Source organism: Lepisma saccharinum, chromosome 7, assembly GCF_977018435.1.
Source record: "Lepisma saccharinum chromosome 7, izLepSacc3.1, whole genome shotgun sequence".
Lineage (NCBI taxonomy): Eukaryota > Metazoa > Arthropoda > Insecta > Zygentoma > Lepismatidae > Lepisma > Lepisma saccharinum.
Window position 1 is genome coordinate 75,646,222 of NC_139235.1, and position 19,430 is coordinate 75,665,651.

The 19,430-nt window shown below is 38.9% G+C and overlaps 1 protein-coding gene across 1 annotated transcript in view; it reads left to right on the plus strand.

The window, feature by feature from the left end:
- The window catches only part of LOC145989932 (eukaryotic translation initiation factor 3 subunit B-like), a 45,594-nt gene that overhangs the window by 17,612 nt on the left and 8,552 nt on the right, over positions 1-19,430 (plus strand). The window contains exons 7-11 of the mRNA XM_083125458.1: positions 160-302; positions 2,371-2,509; positions 3,991-4,186; positions 17,018-17,235; positions 18,007-18,210. Of these exons, the coding sequence (XP_082981584.1) occupies positions 160-302; positions 2,371-2,509; positions 3,991-4,186; positions 17,018-17,235; positions 18,007-18,210 (900 nt within the window). The remainder of the gene's footprint in view (positions 1-159; positions 303-2,370; positions 2,510-3,990; positions 4,187-17,017; positions 17,236-18,006; positions 18,211-19,430) is intronic.

Genomic DNA, 19,430 nt, shown 5'->3' on the forward strand with positions numbered 1-19,430 from the left:
ATGAGAAAGCACCAGACCGATACCATGTGTTGTTGTTTTCCAAGGCCGTGCCTATCACTTATTGTCTAATATAATAATATTCCAAACCTTTTTTGAGGAAGTTTATATTATTTAAATATTTATCTAGGTATTTTCCTGATTTTAAACTGTTTTTTTCAGTCGTTTTTCCTCGTCGATAAGAAAAGTGTAAAATTGCCAGGAATTAGAGATTTTAGTTGGTCTCCTACAGACAATGTACTAGCATATTGGGTAGCAGAGGAGAAAGATGTTCCAGCGAGAGTAACATTATTAGAAATCCCAAGGTATGTTAATGGACATTTTTTTTCTTTTCACATGAAAGTATTTTCCCTCAGTGCCTGAGTGTGTTGACTGATGGGATCTAGTCACTGATTATTTACAGATTCAAATCCCAGTCTGGACATCAATTTTTAGATTTATGCAGTTGAAGTTTTATTAAGCATGAGAGAAGCCCATATTTTATCCCACTTTTTACTACAGAATTAATAAACGTTTTAGGGTTTAGCATAACTCTCAGGATATTTCAGATTGTTGACAGAGTTGTATTCTCACATTTCGTATTTCAATTTTTAGAAATTCATGTCCACATGTACTATTATTTGTTGCTTTCAATTAGATGTTTTGGTCCCTCACACTTTCACCTTCATCAGAAACTTCATATTTGCATGGTAAAACAGCAGGTTATATAGGGGAAAGGGCAAAAACAGGTTAAACAGTGTAAAGTATGAAATCTGGAAATGCTGCATACATATGTTGGATATCAGAATTTCCTATTTCACATTTTTATTTAATTTTCCCTGATCTTGTACAGTGGGATCCATGAGTATTACCATGCAAATTGTCCATCACCATGTTCATGCACTTTATTTGACCCAGTAAGAGCTTCAAGAATTGAAAGAAAACTCAAAACAAGCTGTTGACAACTTCTGCACCAGAATACATAAAAATCCACCGCTTAAAAACACTCAGGATGTAAGAGAAAAATTAATGAAAGTAGTTATGGACAATTTGCACGGTAATACTCATGGATCCCACTGTACCATGCAGTTATGAAGTTCCTGATGAAGGAGGGAGGATGAAGGACCAAAATGTCAAATTGTAGGAAAAATACTGTACAAAAGTACCATGACCTTTTTACAACTTATTGTATTGAATACCTGCAGTAATGTGAACCTTGAGAGGTAGAAATTCCATGTTAATGTACCCCCCTTGTTTCAAGTCTTCTGAGGCCTCCCAGTGTGTCGTTGCCTTGCAATCCATTAAACCCTTGTACTGTGTTCGGTGGAGGCTCGTGGCAGTGTTCGGATCCCACTTTAAACTGTAGGTTCAGTCCTGATTAGCCTTTCTGTGCATAAAGTGGACTCAAAACAATTCAAGTCCTCTGATTACTAGAATTTTTAGATTTTTAAGAAAAATTCCTTTATGCACAGATAGGCTAATTGGGACTGGCTTACAGTTTAAAGTGGGATCCAAACTGCTATATGCCTCCACCGGGTATCGAACATGGGACCGCTTGATTACAAGGTAATGTTACAAATATACTCTGCACACAATTATTGGCATTCCACTTGATTATGTACTATTCCTGAAGTTGTATTAAGTCACTTGAAATTTTAGAAGGAATTTAATTTTGGAAGTGTACCCAATTAATAAACATCCTCTTGATTTTTGTAGTTAATTTCAGAATTTGTAATCCAGCTTAAACATTTTTAATATGTAATGAATATCAGGGGTAGAAAAATACAGTGTGGCACCAGAAAAAATTCTCCGGACACCTGAAATTTTTATATTCATTTCAATTTTATTTTGTTTCGAGCTTGCTTATGGAAATTTCCATTATCTTTTTTTTTTAATAATAATAGCACAGTATGTTTTCAGAATTTTTGTTTTCTGTCACGTGTATCATTAAATCAGAATAATAAACATGTCATTTTAAATTTTTGCACTGTTGCCAGCTGAATTTTAAAATACTCATCGATATGGTACAGTTGGCCATATATTATAATATATTGAATAGTTATTCATGTTGTTACCAGTTGAGTGAACGCCACTCCAGCACAAGAATTAATTACTTTTACTCCAATATTGTATTAATTAATAAATTAAATGGGTTAAGATCACATTTTATAGCTTAGTTGGATTCATGCCTTTCTTGGCCCACATTTGCAAAAAAACAAACAAATAAATATATCTGTCTCCTGAGAAAAATGGGCTGCCACCTGAATTATTTTTAGTTTTGTTTACCCCTGGTGAATATTACTGTTTCCTTATTGAAAATATTATAAATGCATTAGAAATACCTAGATGTTGATTTTTTTGTTTTCATATTGTTTCCCCTTTGTTTTATAACAGTCGGTCTGAGATTAGAGCGAAAAATCTCTTCAATGTAGCAGATTGCAAGATGCACTGGCAGAAATCAGGAGATTATCTATGTGTGAAGGTAGATAGGTACAGCAAAGTGAAGAAAGAGAAGAATGAAGTGAAATACAGTGTAAGTAATTTTATTTTTCGAATTTTATGCTTGTTAATTTCATATAATGCAGATTCAGCTTGCTTCTATTTTAATGGAATACAAGAATCGTTGATACAAATGTTTGTCTCTTTTTTGCATTGTTCGGGACACCTTGATGAACAAGGACATATCTCTCTATCTCTCTCTCTCTCTCTCTCGCTCTCGTTCGATGATCCCTTTCATTCAATGTGGAAAAGAGGAGGAAGGAAAGTTCCTCCCCCTCCCCAGGAAGCACACACACTCAAATTGAAGAGAAAAAAACCCGAGTGGGAGCTAAATGTGGTAAATTGGTTTGAGGTTGAAGTTGAGAATATAAAACATCATTTTGGTGTTACTATGGAGATCTAAATGTCAATTTTTTTTAAATTTAAAAAGCTTTATTCTGAATAGATATCTTTCACCATACTTGCGTGAAATGCATTGAAGTAACAACATAATAATTTTCTCTCTCTTTAGTAGACAGTGCAAAAGTCTGCAGAAAATCTGTGCTTCGAAGTGATAGTAGACATAGGACTATTAAGTGTATAATTCTATCTTCTCAACACCTTTTACCAATTTTTCATTTAACCTAAAATTGAATCCTGTTCTCTGATCTGGTCCATGGCATGTCGGTCCAATTAGCTGGACTACATCCATTCTAATTTCTTCTTAGCCATTCAAACAAGTGTTATCGGGTTACCAGCCAAGCTAATATGGCGTTAGTACCCAATGTTACCAGCCAAGCTAATGTGACGTTAGTATCTAATGTTACCAACGAGGCTAATATGACGTTAGTATCCAGTGTTTTGAGTGTGGATTCTGTGATTGGTAACTTGAGAACACTTGTTCGAATCCATCACCAGGGTAGCTACAATTCCTACTTAGCCATTGTTTGTGAAAGAGTTTCATCTACAAGACACGTCATCGTTCTGAAAATGTAAGTATCCATCCTCCCCAAGAGAGAGAGAACTGGCCTAAAATAGCCAATGGTAACATCAGAAATAATAGTCTCATCAAGGAAATTCACTTTTGAGTGCCATTCTTGCACTATCCGAATCACTAACTTTTCACTTGTTCAAAGCCAAGAGTAGTGTTCCCTGTTCAACAGACTGCCCAGCTAATAGAGTAATCTACCAGACATTTTTGAAAATCACAAATTTTAGAAGACTGTTGCATAATTAAAAAAATAAGTTCAATAAGGAATGAAGACTGAAAACAATCCCATCTAGAGGACAAATATATTTGTGCCTTTCAACACAGATTGTGTATATAGAATCCAATAAATTGTATGCTGATCCCCATGGCAGACTGGTTAGCACAGCATACTACGAGACCAGAGGTACAGGGTTCAAATCCCAGCCTCGGCATGGGTGTTCTTTTTGTGTGTCCCTTCATCAATTGGATCATATCCCGTACACACACGCTTTTCTAAAGTTATCAGGTTTTTATCTGAAGAGATTAATATCTGGTATTTCTTTCAGGGTATGTATTACAACTTCGAAATATTTCACATGAGAGAAAAGCAGATCCCAGTGGATAGCGTGGAAGTGAAGGAACCCATCCAGGCTTTTGCATGGGAACCTGTTGGTTCGAAGTTTGCCATTATCCATGGAGAAGCTCCAAACATTAGCGTCAGCTTCTATGGTGTCAAGACTGGCCAGACTCCATCTCTTTTAAGTAAGTATTTGATGAAAATTTTTCATGTTATTTTATGAATAATGCTCTCCATAAAATTGTTTGTTCTCTTGAACGTAGGCATTGGTTACACAAGGATAGTCAAATAGGATATGTATTTAATGAGAATTTCATCAAACAGGAACACTGGTTGAAAATGTTGCGTTGCCTTACTTTGACCAGGAATGACAATGTAAATAAAATGTAACATTCATGAATATAGATCTGTATTTAATAAAGGATAAAAGCAAAGAGGGCCAAAAGGGCTAAGTAAAAATCAAAGAAGGTAAAAGGAAACACTCACCGGACAGTAGAAAACACCGATGATGCTATGAAATTAGCGAAAATTTTGAATTTTTCTACTGTCCGGTGAGTGTTTCCTTTTACCTTCTTTGATTTTTATTTAATAAAGTATATTTTTCCCAGTGTAGTGGTGTTTTTTAATTGCAAGTGTTGGCATGTATAGTTAGATACCCTGTTTTTAAAAGAAATTTAATTATTGGTAATAGCTCTGCCCTAATATATACACTGCCCTCCAGAAATTAAGCAACAACAAGAAAATGTGAGGTAAAAGAGAAAACAGTTGGAGAAAAGAGAAGAAGAGTGGTGGGCATGCTGAAAGAAAGCAACGAATGCATTAGGGAAAACAGGTGAGTCATAAAGTGCGATCATCGTGCCCTCGCATGGATTTCTGGCGTACCAGGTATTGGAGTCGAAGACGCGCGTGCACGGAAGAGGTGTGTGTCTCTATCTGGAGAGTGCAGAAAAGTGCGCGGAAAGGGTCGAATATGGCAACCAGGCATCATTTGGCTGATGAATTACGGTGGCGTGCCATCGGTAGACTAGAAGCAGGGCAGCGTCAGGTCGAAGTGGCCAGGTGGCTCAATGTCGATCGTTCAGTTGTCAGCAGGTTATGGAACAAGTTCCAGAGAACGCAAAATGCATCGTGGAGTTTCAGTGGAGGTCGACTGCGTGTGACATCGGTCAGGGATGACCGATATATCCGTGTGACAAGTCGGCGGAACAGGTCCGCAACAGCTACCCAAGGGCGTGCAGCGGCTATTGCTGCCACAGGATGGCCTATGTCAACGAGTACAGTACGCAGACGGCTACACGAGGGTGGGTTGTATGCCAGGAGACCAGTGTTGTGTATACCACTCACCCAGCGTCAGAAGACAGCCCGCTTACGTTGGGCACGAGAACATGTGAACTGGACACTGGACCAGTGGCGGTCCGTTCTCTTCACTGATGAGTCCAGGTTCTCACTGGACAGTGATTCGCGATGCCGATTGGTCTGGAGAGAGGCAGGAACTCGTTACCATCCCTCCAATATTGTTGAAAGGGACAGATATGGTGGTGGAGGTGTGCTTGTATGGGGTGGCATTTCTATTGGTGGACGTACTGACCTCTATATCCTCCCACGTGGCACCATGACAGGTCAGCGCTATAGGGATGAGGTCCTTGCACGTTATGTGGAACCCTTCGCACGAGAACGAGGTCCGGGCTTCATTCTGCAGGGCGATAATGCCCGTCCCCATAGGGCAGGACTAGTCGATCGGTTCTTGGACGAACACCATATTCAATGCATGGTGTGGCCATCCCGTTCCCCGGACCTTAACCCCATTTAACACATGTGGGATGCTCTGGGGAGACGTCTCGCTGGCCTTGTGCCCCCTCCACAAACACTCCAAGACCTTCAACTGTCTCTCTCCCAACAATGGACCCTCATACCCAATGAGTTGGTGGACAACCTTATTGGCAGCATGCGGCGGCGTTGTGAAGCGTGCATTGCTGCGCGCGGTGATCATATCCCTTATTAGTGTCAGACAACTGTCACTTTCAGTCTCCAACGTTTACCACCTGTGATGCTCCATGCGTACATTTCATTTCTTTTGCCCACGAGTGTACCTTGTTTTGTGTTTCTTCTGTTCTGTAAGGCGTGGGACACTTGTTTCTTTCATTACAAATAAAATATGTACACCCTCCGGCCTTGTGTTTGATTCTATTGGATGATCACCATTTGTTGCTTAATTTATGGAGAGCAGTGTATAATATATGTATATATGTTGATTTTATGTTCTATAAAACACATTTTATTGCATATACTCTTAAAATGCATCCCACACCATTGGTTTGGTTTGGGCTAGAGGATGCACACTGGTTTGTCTCCTGGGGGGAAACCACTTTTCTCCTGAGATTTCAGCCGGTGTGTGGGAACACACATTTCTGAGGCTTGAAATGATCAAGTGGTGGACTTTCTCGATATTATGTTCCTGGTCACGAGAAACCAGAAGTTGTTCTTCTTTCCTGGAACAGACCCTGCCTCCTTCAGAATCTTCCGCCATCCATCTCTATTCACAGCCTTCCTCCTCCAGCTCCTCCTTCTCCAGCACACTCAGGTCCTCTTCCACCGAATCAACCCACCTTAAAGGTGGTCTTCCTACTTTTCTTCTCCCATCCATATTTGTAAATGTGATCGTATTACACACCATGTTATCTGGCATTCGGTGTATATGCCCTAACGACCTTAGCCGTGTTAGTTTAATTACCTTCACAATTTTCATATCCTGATAAAGCTGATATAGTTTCATATATCTTCTCCATATATCTCACCATAGATCCTCAGAATCTTCCTTTCAAAGCTTCCGATCATTAACTCATTCCCCTTGGTTATTATCCATGATTCAAATCCATACATTAAAATAGGTCATATTAACATTTTGTATAGTTTAACTTTTGTTTTCCTTCTGATGTTCTGAGACTTCATATGTTTTCTGAGTCCAAAATATCTTCTATTTGCCATACTTATGCTGTGTTTAATCTCTGTCAGAGAATCTTCCTTCTCCGTTATATGTGCACCAAGATATTTAAATTCCTGAACTCTCTCGAAAGAGAGCCCATTAACTTCAAAGGTTGCAGTATTAGTATACACTTTAGTTATTTCCATATATTTTGTTTTAGCTGCATTTACTGTGAGCTCCATCTTTTGTACTGCAGTGAGAAGGTTAGCTACAGCTTCACACAATGCTCTTGTTGTTCTGGCTATTATTACTACATCATCTGCATATGCCATAATTTGCAATGATTTGTTTATTATGGTTCCACTAGTTTCTATGCCTGCTTCCCTGACAGCTTTTTCTAATGCAACATTGAATAGCATGCATGACAAGGCATCCCCTTGACGTAATCCTTGTTTGGTTTCAAATTCTTCTGTCAGCTGGTTTCTTATTTGTATTTTTTTTAGGGTCTCTTCTACTAAGATTGTTAGCTTCTGTGGGATGTCAAATTCCCTCATGGCTTTGATTACTTCTCTCCTTTTTATGGTGTATGTTACGCAGATTTAAAGTATGTAAAGGTGGTATGTGTTTATTCCAAATTCCTTTGTCTTGTGCATATTTGTCTGATTGTATGTACAGTCAACTCTCGATTCTACGACCCCGGGTATAACGACCCTCTCGAAGTAACGACCCTTTTCCCGGGAACCGTGAAAAATTTAGAAAAAGATAGAAAAATTTGAAAAAAAAAAGTTGAAAAATTGAAGGAAATCGGCCGAAAAATGTGTTGTTTTTTTCCCCGCTCATTTCCTTCACGAGCGCTCTACCGCTCACAATTGGGTCTGAACTAAAAATAGACACCACCACACCATGCTTGAGTGATATCCAATAGCACTTGACCTCTGCCCTCCCCTCCCTCAAGCGCACCAATGTTACCCCGCACCCGACGGCCGCTACCCAACGTGCCAGGCTTGTTTTGCCACGCTTTCTCTTGGATACGCGAGAAGAGAAGATCGAATGTGCTTGGATGTTATTTTAAATCGACCTTGACTTATTTCCTTGTCCTAAGAGCTGCTGAAAACTTGCGGGGAAGGGTGGGAGCAGCCCGAAATGACTGCTGGACTTGCAGTCTTTGCCAATGTGTATGGCAGGTCAAGCTCATCGATAAATACACCACCTTGAGAGATAAGATCGCAGGAATGTTCGAAAATACAGATGTGTGGCGCCTGGAAGTCTGGCCCATCTGTCCAGTTCAGCAGGTTCCCGTGAGTGAGCAACTCTCGGCCTTGTAGCCGACAACTTCCGGTAACCGCTTTCATTCAAAATGTGTTCTTTGTTCCCTGCAACACTTCATAAAAAAGCGAAACTGTTAGAGATAATCAAAACCACATAGGTGAACTAAAGATCGTCAACCCGCTTAATGCGTTGTCATCCAGGTTTCCACAAAAGTTTACTTCGATCTTACGTGCATCATAACTCCCGTTTCCCACTTCATATGTTTTCCTAATTGTGTCGATGTCGTAATATCTGCTAAAAAAAGTGTTCCGTTGGCTTACTGACTTCTCCCTCTTTTCCTGTCAGGAAACGTAGCGGGGGGGGGGGGGGGTGCGATGCAGATTGTTTCAGCCACGATTTTCTTGCTGATGCGGGCTGATTACAGGTGAGGGTGGAAAAGGACCCATCCCTCTTCCTTTCCTTTGACGTCTAAAATGGGGCAACCAGTTCTGGATATATTCTTGAAAACGAACAAAAACCATAGAACAAGTTAAACAAAAAGGGACCCCCCCCTTTCCCCAACTCATTCTCCGCCACTGGTGTGCACGGCAATGTTGATAATTGCAGAATTCAGTTGTTTTTTTTAAATTTATTTATTATATATTTTTTTTAATGCTGTTGTCTGCATTGGAAATATTGCCCGTATTATTGTCTGTTGCGTGGTAAAACGGTAAAACGTAAAGCAAGGGTCATTTCTTTCTTCTTTACACTGCTGTTAAAAGTTCCGTCTTCGACAGTTGCGTTATCTTTAAAATGCTGGGACTTTTCTCTTCCGCCACCTGTTGCTCGAACTTCCAGCCGGTCTCTTTGTTTTTACGATGCAGCTGGCGCCAGTGTTTTGTCTAGCGTCTGCTAAGCTCTTGCTTGCAGATAACAGCGATGACTCATCCAGGGCGAAGAAAAAAGTTATTGTTTTGAATCTCGCAAAGCTGTTTTGATTTGACAACGAAATTCGATCTCCAGAAAGGAAAACAAGAGTTAAAATAACTTCATGTTCTGCGCCTTCTGATAAGCACAACTGTAAATTTAATTTACCTTTCTCCAGAACCATTCATGTGGAGTAAAAAAAAAGTGTGTTCAATGTAGGAATGGTCGCTGAGACTGATTAAAAAGACATTATTCAAGGGGAAAACGTTTGGAGGGGTGGGTGTTTGACATCGAGAATACTCCTAAATCCAACATTAAATCGTCCATTAACGTGAGAGTAAATAACGATCTACCATTTTGAAATGCCAGTTTCATAAAGCTTGTTTTCAGTTCATTTTATGCTGATGGGCTAATCGGGACTAAATATACAGTTTAAAGTGAAATTCAATTCCAAACCCGAATGATTATCAACTGCCACGTTGTTTAATGACCTGTCCTACAATACGCTTTGGGTGAAAATAGATCGCAAGTTGCGCATTTCCTTTTTCACGCTGGATTATAATGCAAGTCAAGGAAGGTGTTTGGACTGCTCCCTTGAATGGGGAAGGAGGGTGAATGAAGTTGGTTGAAGCAAAGAAAAGTGACTTTTTTTTTACGATGTATTTTACACAGCCGAACCAGAACGAAAATTACAGCCCTGCCTTTATTTTTTTGTCTGGTACCTAGAGAGGTTGTGTTGTTTCTCCCGAGAGATCTAATCTTACCAGTTAATCTTGTAACAGACAATGCTCCAGTAAACCCGTATAAAATCCAACATTCATTCTGCCCGATTATCTCCCGACTTTTGCTGGCACCAGTCTGACTGGTGTCAAGATTCTTCGAGTTTCGCTTGCAATAAGCGAGAGATTGTTTTCCTTTCCATTGGTCTCAGTGCACACGGGTTTCTCACGAACTAGAATTGTAAGAATTTACTGGAAAAGCAACGACTGTGCACAATTGAAACAAAGTAACATTATTATAAATTCTCGTTTGTGAAAACTTTTTCATGTTCTATTTTCCTTCTCACAACACGCATCCTGTGCATAACAGGTTGTATAACTACCAGGATAAATGGTGTTACCATCTCCTAGGCATCTTTCTGTCCGTTTGAGCTCCCTTTAAGCTGAAAATTGGTGCAAATTCCAATAACGACCCCTTCGAAATAACGACCCTTTTCCCGGGAACTGTGAAAGGTCGTTGAATCGAGAGTTGACTGTATATGATCTGAGGTTGATTTTCCCTCACTAAAGCCACATTGGTAGTTATTTATTTACATATGGGGAAAGTCTTCGGAAGAGCACATTAGAAAAAAAATTGTATCCAGTGTTAAGTTTCCTGTTTGTAGACGATCTCCTTTCTATACCAGCTGTGCCGGTTAATAATTCTTAATTTCGTCGCTGGATGGTGCTGGAAGCAAGGGTTGGTGCACAGTCTCAACTGTTACGTCAGTTTGTTGCCAGGACAGTACCTGTCAAAACACCGTGGATGTGCAACCGAGTGCAAGTGATCGTGATATTGGGTTTGTGTGGGAAACATGTCGACCTTCAAACCAAATAAGGAGCATGTGCGGCATGTCCTGCTTTTCTTGTTCAATCAAAAGAAAAACGCGAGTGAAAGTCATCGTATCCTTGTGGAAACATACGGTGACAATGTCCTAATGCAAGATGCGTGTGTGCGTTGGTTTCGACGATTCATAAGTGGTGATTTTGACTTGAAAGACAAAGATTGCCCGGGTCAGCCAAAAAAATTCCAAGATGCCAAATTGCAAGCACTGTTGGGACGAAGATGATATGCAAGCGCAACAACAACTGGCAGAGAAGATAAATGTTGGTCGCCAAACTATATCTGATCGATCGTCTTCATGCCATGGGAAAGATCCAGAAGGCAGGAAAATGGGTCCCACATCATCTGAACGACAGACAAATGGAAAAGTGAAAACGGTGTGTGAAGTGTTGCTTTGTTGGCATGCAAGAAAGTCTTTCTTGCATCGGATAGTGACTGGGGATGAAAAATGGATCTACTTCGAGAACCCAAAATGCAAAAGTCATGGGTTGACCCAGGATAACTTTCAACATCGACTGCAAAACTGAATCGCTTCGGAAGGAAAACAATACTGTGCATTTGGTAGGATCAGAAGGGTGTGGTGTACCATGAGCATCTGAAACCAGGTGAAACAGTGAATGCCGTTCGCTACCGTCAACAACTCATCAATTTGAACCATGCATTGATCGAAAAGTGCCCAGATTGGGCAACAAAACACGGAAAAGTGATTTTGCAGCACGACAACACCTCATCACACACAGTGAAAAGCGTCAGAGACACCATTTCTGCAAATGGCTGGGAATTCTTGCCCCATCCACCATACTCACCAGACTTAGACCCTTCGGACTACCACTTGTTTTCATCGATGTCTCACTCACTTTCCCAGCAACACTTCAACAATTACGAAGATGTCGAACAATGGCTTGCTGACTGGATCACCTCAAAATGTGAACGATTTTTCTGGAAGGGCATCCACAATTTGACGGACAGATGGGCACAATGTATAGCTAGGGATGGCGCATACTTTGAATAAAGCATTTGTTACCTTTCTGTCCAGCTACGCTTGTTTTCTTTCGGATCAATTAAGAACTATTAACCGGCACACCTGGTATATGGGATATATGATACCTTCCTCCCATTGTGACGGGATTTCTTCATCTTTCCATATTCTATCTAGTAGCTTTTGCATGCTTCCCATGAAATCCCTTCCATAAATTTTCAGCTATTATTTTGTCAGATCCTGGCGCTCTGTTGTTTTTCAGCTTTGCAATGGCACTGCTAACTTCCTCAAGGCTAGGCCCATCTTTTTCCTGTTCATTCATGTTTCTGTCCTTGCTCCCTTTCATTCTGGTTCTGGTCATTCAAAACTTCCATTAAAATGTTCCTGCCATCTGGTTAAAATATCCTGGTCATTGCTTAGCAGTCGTCCATCCTTTTTGGAATCTTACTCTCATTGCATTGACATTTCTATAGAAAAGTCTACTTTCTCGTTTTTCATTAAATCCTTCCAGTTTCATCGTCATATTTTTTCCATACTCCCTCTTCTTGCTTTTATGTATTTTCTTCTCTTTCTACCTCAATTCCCTATATAGTTCTAGTGTATCATATTTCGATAAGCTTCATTTTTCTGCCTGCTCATCTTACACTCATCAAACCATTCACTATGGTTGTATTTCTTCATTTCCCCTATTTCTTCATCAGCTACTTTTATTATTATGTCTTATGTTGGTCCACCCCTCACTACTACTACTATTCATACCACCTTCCAATTTCCTCAACCTGTCAGCAATCTTTTGCTCATACCTTTTCCTTCTGTCTTTTACCTTCAGTTTATTAGGTCATATCTTGTAATTTCACTTGGTTGTCTCCCTTTTGTGCAAGATATTTGGTTCTTAATCTTAGCAATAACCAGGTAGTGGTCTGTATCCACACTAGCTCCTCTAAAACTATGTACATCTAAAATGTTAGATTTGTGTTTACTATCTAAAATTACATGGTCTATCTGAATACTTGATCTCCTATCCGGAGTTCTCCATGTTGCTTTATGTATATCTTTATGAGGATAAAAGGTGCCTGCCATGATCATTTGATGTCTATTTGCGAAATCAACCAGGTGTATTTCGTTATCATTACTCTCATGGTGCAGGCTTTGTGTTTCAATTACTGGTGTAACCCAGGTTTCCTGGACTACCTTTGCATTAAAATCTCCAAGGATTATTTTAATATATTGAGAGCAGGAATCATAGGCCGCCTCCAATGTATCATAGTAGGCATCCTTTTCATCCTCAGGTTTATCCTCCTTTGGTGTGTGAGTTGTCGTCAAGATGTAGTTATGAAATTTTCCTCCAACTCTTTTAAAATACAGGTTCTGTCATATATTACTTTAAAATCCATTACAAGATTTTTCAACTTCTTCTTTATTAAAAACCCTGTCCCAAATGCATGTCTTTCTCCACAACTATAGTATATTACTGTGTCTCTTTGCTCCAACACATCCTTCCCAGTCCACCTTACTTCCTGTAATGCAAGAATATCAAGATTGTATTTATTGAACTCTTCGATAAGGTTTCTTAGGGTCCCAGTTCTGTATAGGAGGGATAATATGCTCCATGTTCCTATTCTCGTAACTTTTTCCTTGCCTGCTCGTCTTACATGTTCAGTCTGGCTCTCTGATTTGAAGGCTTCTCAAGTGTTGGTGTTTTTAGTGGGAGGAATGGTCAGTTCCCACGCCAAACCCCCAAAACTTGGGGGACCAGGATTTTTCATTGGGGTTTACTCCCCTAGGGAGGCTGGCTTTCACTATGCCTAAGAGTCCTCCCTACCTTTGGTTTTCTGTCAGGGTATCCTTCCCTTAGCCTTTTGGGATCCCTCCCCTCCATGCAAGGCAGCAGGAGCAGTGCTTATTTGATGGTGGCACTTCCTTGCCATGTCTCGGTGCTCTCAGTGGGATTTTATGGGTTTTTAATGAGGATGGTCCTGCCAATGCCCCTGACCCTGGTAACACTGCTGCTTTGGTCCAGGACTGCTTATTTGGCCTTGCCTTATTTGCAGCTGACCACCATATCTGATGGTCATTTGCTATTCGCCACCTGCGACTCACCCAGTAGCTGAGGCTCACCCTGGGAAACCAGAAGTACTTGACAGTAATAAGCTCACTGGACTACCGGCCAAATTATATGAATAAATATATATAAACAAAATGAAAATAGAAGGTATTTGCATTGTAGCAGATGGTATATTCTAATGATTATGGTTAAGCAGAGGGGGTATACAGCATATATATATCACCATATACCCTCAGCTACAGCCCTGTAGTGATTATAACACCTGTCATGTTTGATGCTCATTGTAATTTGATGTTATTCTTAGAATTTTCATGTTTTTGTGCATTTAGAATTCAATTTGCTTTTAAAAAAACTGGCGAAAGTGAATATTCATAATAATTAATGGACCTGTATATTTGTATATTTAATTGACAAACACAGGGTTGGAAATCATGATAATAAACATGTCTAGAAGAAAATAATTTTTGGACTGGAAAACCTGGAAATATCAGGGAACTTCATAATCAGAAAATTGTAGCAACCCTGAAAATGCACATCATTAGAAATAGAACACAATTGAAAGCAATCAGTTTCACAGAGTTCCCTCTTACGTCTTCATATACTACAGGATTTGTATCGAAGTTCACAGAATATTGTTCACACACAAGAGTAACAGATTTTTTTTAAGTACTTAGTTTCACATTTGTATAAGTAGTCACATATTTATGGTGAATAAAAGATCAAGATATCTGTACAAAAACTGGGCATATTTCGGGATAGCGGTGTATAAAATGTCATATCTGTGTTAAGATGGGGAGTGAAACCCTAAGTTAACCACTTATTACAAAAAATTAACTTTTAAAAGCACATTTATATAGTTATCGGTGTATTAAGTTTATTCCTGTATAAAGGAGTCCAATTTTTGCTTCTCAAATGTTGGCAGCAGAATTAACCCATCCGCTTACCATTTAAATGCCAATGCCGTGTCTGTGAATTATGATTTAAATCTGAAGAGCGACCTTTCACAATTGAATATCTTGGACACTTTAAGTCATATCTGCATGAAACTTTCACCAATTACAGATAATGGTGTCTACGTAACAAATATATGAACTATATCGATATGAAACAAGAAACTTACCTAATATGTATGCTTTGTATGGTACACCTTGAAGCACTCTGGCATATGGAGTGCCACCTTGCACTTTTCGCATTCCCACCTGCTGCTGGATTTCTTATTGTGAGCAGAACACACCTTGCACTATCTTGAAGGGTTGGTTTTTACTGGATGGGGGATCTGTCTTAGAAAATGTCTCCAGTTGTCACGTTGCAATCTCAAGAGCGTCCTCTTCTCACATACTTTGGTAACACAAGTTCAGCAAGCAATTGCTCCACTACCAACAATCTAAACTTGTTGAATTTGAGTTGCTTTACTGTAGGCTTTACCTTCTTGTACATCACATATGAATTGAAGAAAGCTATCTTTTTATATGCTTTGAGATACCGACGCATGATGGGAAATGAAGCTAACTGTTGGTCCATTTTGACAACCCCACCCATTCCCTTGTTGTATTCTATTACTGTTTTGGTCTTTAGAATAGGTTGTCTTGACTTCTGTTTAATTTTCCGGTGTTTGTCATGTGTACACCATCATGCATAGCAGATAACATGCAAACAGGTTTTCTGTCTATCCATTTGAGAGCTAGCACACGGTGACTGTACACAGCTGATGCCTCACCTTTCTTCAATTTCAGTTCGACAGGCATTTGTTTTCTGGACATTCTGACTGCCTAAAGCATCGGTGTTGGCATTTAGAAGTTATTGCACAGTGTTTGGGATGTATACCAATTGTATATATATAATGTATATCCTTTGTGGTGAAGAGAATCCATCAGTCCAAGCACAACATGCTCATGTTCAGGCACTTGTTCTGCAGTAACCTTTGCCCCTGTATAAATTCTGAATTGGTAACAGTATCCACGAGAAGATTTGCATAATTTATAATACTTTTTTCTAAACCTTGCTCTTTTAATTGGGTTGAACTGCACAAATGAAAGTCTTCCTCTGCATTTTACAAGGCTCTCATCAATGGCAATATCTTGCTCTGGAGTGTACATGTTGTGAAATTTTGTGTTCATGTAATCTAAAGGTTGCCTAATTTATGTTGGGGGTCAATGTCCTCATTGTTTACAAAATGCAGATATCACATGATGAGAAGAAATCTCATGTAGGGCATAACAGTTGCAAAGAAAGGAGTTTGTTATGTTCTGTGAGCTCCAATAACTCTGCAAACTTTATTTTTTCACTTGTGACTGGAGGACACACAGACAAATAAAAGCTTTAATTTCATCGGGAGTTGTGTCAAACAATTGTGTTTCATTACTGTTACCTGACTGAGTTTCTGTGTCTACTTGAGTTTCTATTTTGCTTTTTGCACACGAGTCTCATTTGAAATATTTTCCCAGAAATCATGTTTTAGAAATTTGGTGAAAACCTCACAAGCTGTAGGACTAACCCCTAATGATCGTAAACAATACTATCAAACCCAGGAGTACCTGAAAATGCTATTTTCCTAGGTAAATCATTCTAGGAACATGAAGAACTCCACTTCTATGATTCTTCCTTGCTCTACTTAGCAACAGGTGGTCCGCCCCCATTACAAGCAACACTTTCAGAACTTTCATCGCCACTTTCACTGCCTGAACTTTCACTCTTGATAGCACTAGAAGATCCACCATCATCACTTTCACTAAGTAATTCCAAATTATCTTCATCATCGCTCTCCAAAAGCATGTTTTCGATAACTTTATCATCCACAAGCCTCTTGCGCAACATTTTTCCAATAAAGGACAATCAACCTTTTGTTATATGAGAAACAAAGCACCTCAGTAGTATGAAAAAGTTAGCAATACATTCAACAGGAAGTCTAGCATAACGTAACTGTCAGCTTCTGCCATCTGTTGACAAAAAGAAGAACTACAATGACAAATATAGCAGGCTGCAGATTCGACGACTAGATAAGTTAAGCATATATCTTGTAAGATTGTCCATTCGGCAACTAGATAAGCCGATTGGTTAATACATTTCCAGTGATTTGCATAACTCCCAAGATAATTCAGACCCCAGAAGGTGTTGTCTGTAAATGGCCCTAAATTTTGTCTTTCAAGAGTTTATTTCGCAATTTCACATTCATTTCATTTGACATTTGTACTTCTGCATTCCCCATGTATAAGCAATAAAAATGCTGAAATTCTTACTATGAAATATGTATTATTATTATTATTTTTTTACAGAGAAGTTTGAGAAACGCCAATGCAACCATCTATTCTGGGCACCAAACGGACAATTCATCGTACTAGCAGGCCTTCACAACATGAGTGGTGTTCTTGATTTCGTTGACACAAATGACTTCGTGATAATGAACTCCAATGAACATTACATGGCGACTGATGTGGAGTGGGATCCCACTGGGAGATACGTTGTTACAGCTGTTTCATTTTGGAAGCATAAGGTATGCTCACCATACATCAAGTTCCTTTTGAATTAACTAACTTAAAAGTTATTCATGTTAGGGGGAGTAAAAGATGCGGTTGATAATAAGAAGACATAAGTGAGTTAATAAAATAATTTCCGCAAAACTTACTTGTAAATGTTCTATTAATTTTGGTGGCCTCTGCCACCATCCACTTTGGAAACTCGATGCTTCACTGTTGGGTTAACTTCCGGTTCCTGTTGTTACTTCGCTGTTTCTTAAGAATTAACATTCTTGTATGCTTAAAGTTTTGTAAAAATATTAAATAAAGTAATGTGACAGTTCCCCATCCAGGATGAAATCTGAAGCATAAATTTTTTAAATCAAGTCTAAATCTCTTGTTAAAGTACAGCTTCAGTTTTCATCTTAGCCGGTCTTGTGGTAGAGGTTTTTCATTGAATAAAAATATTTATTTTATTAATTTTGCAACTATACCCAAGTAGGGGTTGGTTAAATAAATGTTAAGAAAAAGGAAATGAAAAATTAAAGAAAGGTCAACGATAGTCATGAATTTTGGATTTATTTTGGTAGACACGCTGTATAGTTTTTTAATGTTGTTTTTCTTCATATTTTCTGTTGCTTATTCTGTACCGTAAAAGTGGTGTTTTTTTTTAAATTTGATATAGTCTTGATCTCATTCACCTTGAATTCGACAATTTCATCTTTTTTTTAGTCTTTACATTCCATATGTTTAATTTGTACTCCAAGGAAAGAGAATGCGATAATATAGTATGCTCTTATTGTCTGTAGGTGGATACTGGCTACTGGTTGTGGTCCTTCCAAGGAAAGCTCCTGAAGCGTTTCAACCCTGAGAACTTCTGTCAGCTGCTGTGGAGACCTCGGTGCCCAACGCTTCTCACTCCGGCACATCTGAAGGAAATTAGGAAGAATTTGAAGAAATACAGTGCTCAATTTGAAAGCAAGGATCGTATGAGATTGACCAAGGCTTCCAAGGTACGGACTAAGCTTGCTCAAGTGTCTGTAAATAAGAATGTGCTGTCATTATATTAGAATAAAAAGTAAATATAAAACTCTTGCCCAACACATCAGGTGCTCATTGATATTGTAGTTCACATGCAATATTTTTTTATCTTCATTCTAATGCATCAGCGTAGTTGGTGAACAAGAACATCTCTAGCTTGTTCTTATAACAGCCATTGATTGAACATTGGTTATACAGGGGAATACTCACCGGGAATTCTGCGTGAACTCTGTGTGAATTTTTGTTCATGGGCGTGAACAATTGCAACTTTTATTAATCCAAATCCTATTGAATTTATACATATTTATAAATGACCTGAGGCAAGTTTCTCTCAGTTTACCTTTTATTTTTATCGAGAAAGGAAAAGAAAGTTGCCTGGAAAATAAGACCGAATTTTCTCAATCCCTTTACTTTGTTAGTGTCCTTTGCAGAACAATCTGACAAGACGGAAATGTATTGAAATATAAGATATCTTGAAGTTGATTAGGTAAATTTGAGTTTGAAATTCTTATACAATTAACAGTTTTTTTTTGTAGATTAGTATATCGTGGATGTATTTAATGTATGAGTATGTGAAATGGCAAATGTAAACTCCGCACGTTAAATTAAATGTTTTTAAATATATCATGTGCCATTTAATTGAATTGGAATTGGAATTTTTGGATACATTGGAATTACTACAGATCCTTTATATTGTTAATATATTTTTGTGTATGTTTGTGGGTGATGAGAGAGAGTAATATGTAATAGAGAAAACATCTGCTTGTACCCTTGCATTTTTGGAGTTTTCCTTGAATACCGGGAATTATACTCGAATTTTATTATTGTCCCAGAGTGGCCAACCTGGTGTAGTGGTGTTGGCATTTTTAGGTTTGAATCCTAGTGCAAAATCACCCTCAGGCAGAGTGGTCAGCGTAATGCTACAAAGCCTTAAGTCCCAGGTTCAAACCTGGTTTAGACAGTAAAGTAGGGCTGAGGCTATAACGATCCATCGGTATCAGCCAATACCAGCAGTATTGGTATCGAATAGTTGTGGTTGGATTTTATTTACTGATGCGGATTGAAACTTGCCCAACATTTCGCAGGGTCTGCAAAAAAGCCATGCAACACTTTCACTGTGTGTAATTATCCTGGAAATTATTCAAAATTCAAAGTATCCATTTATTTTGCACCAAGATTTGTGAAAAACCGT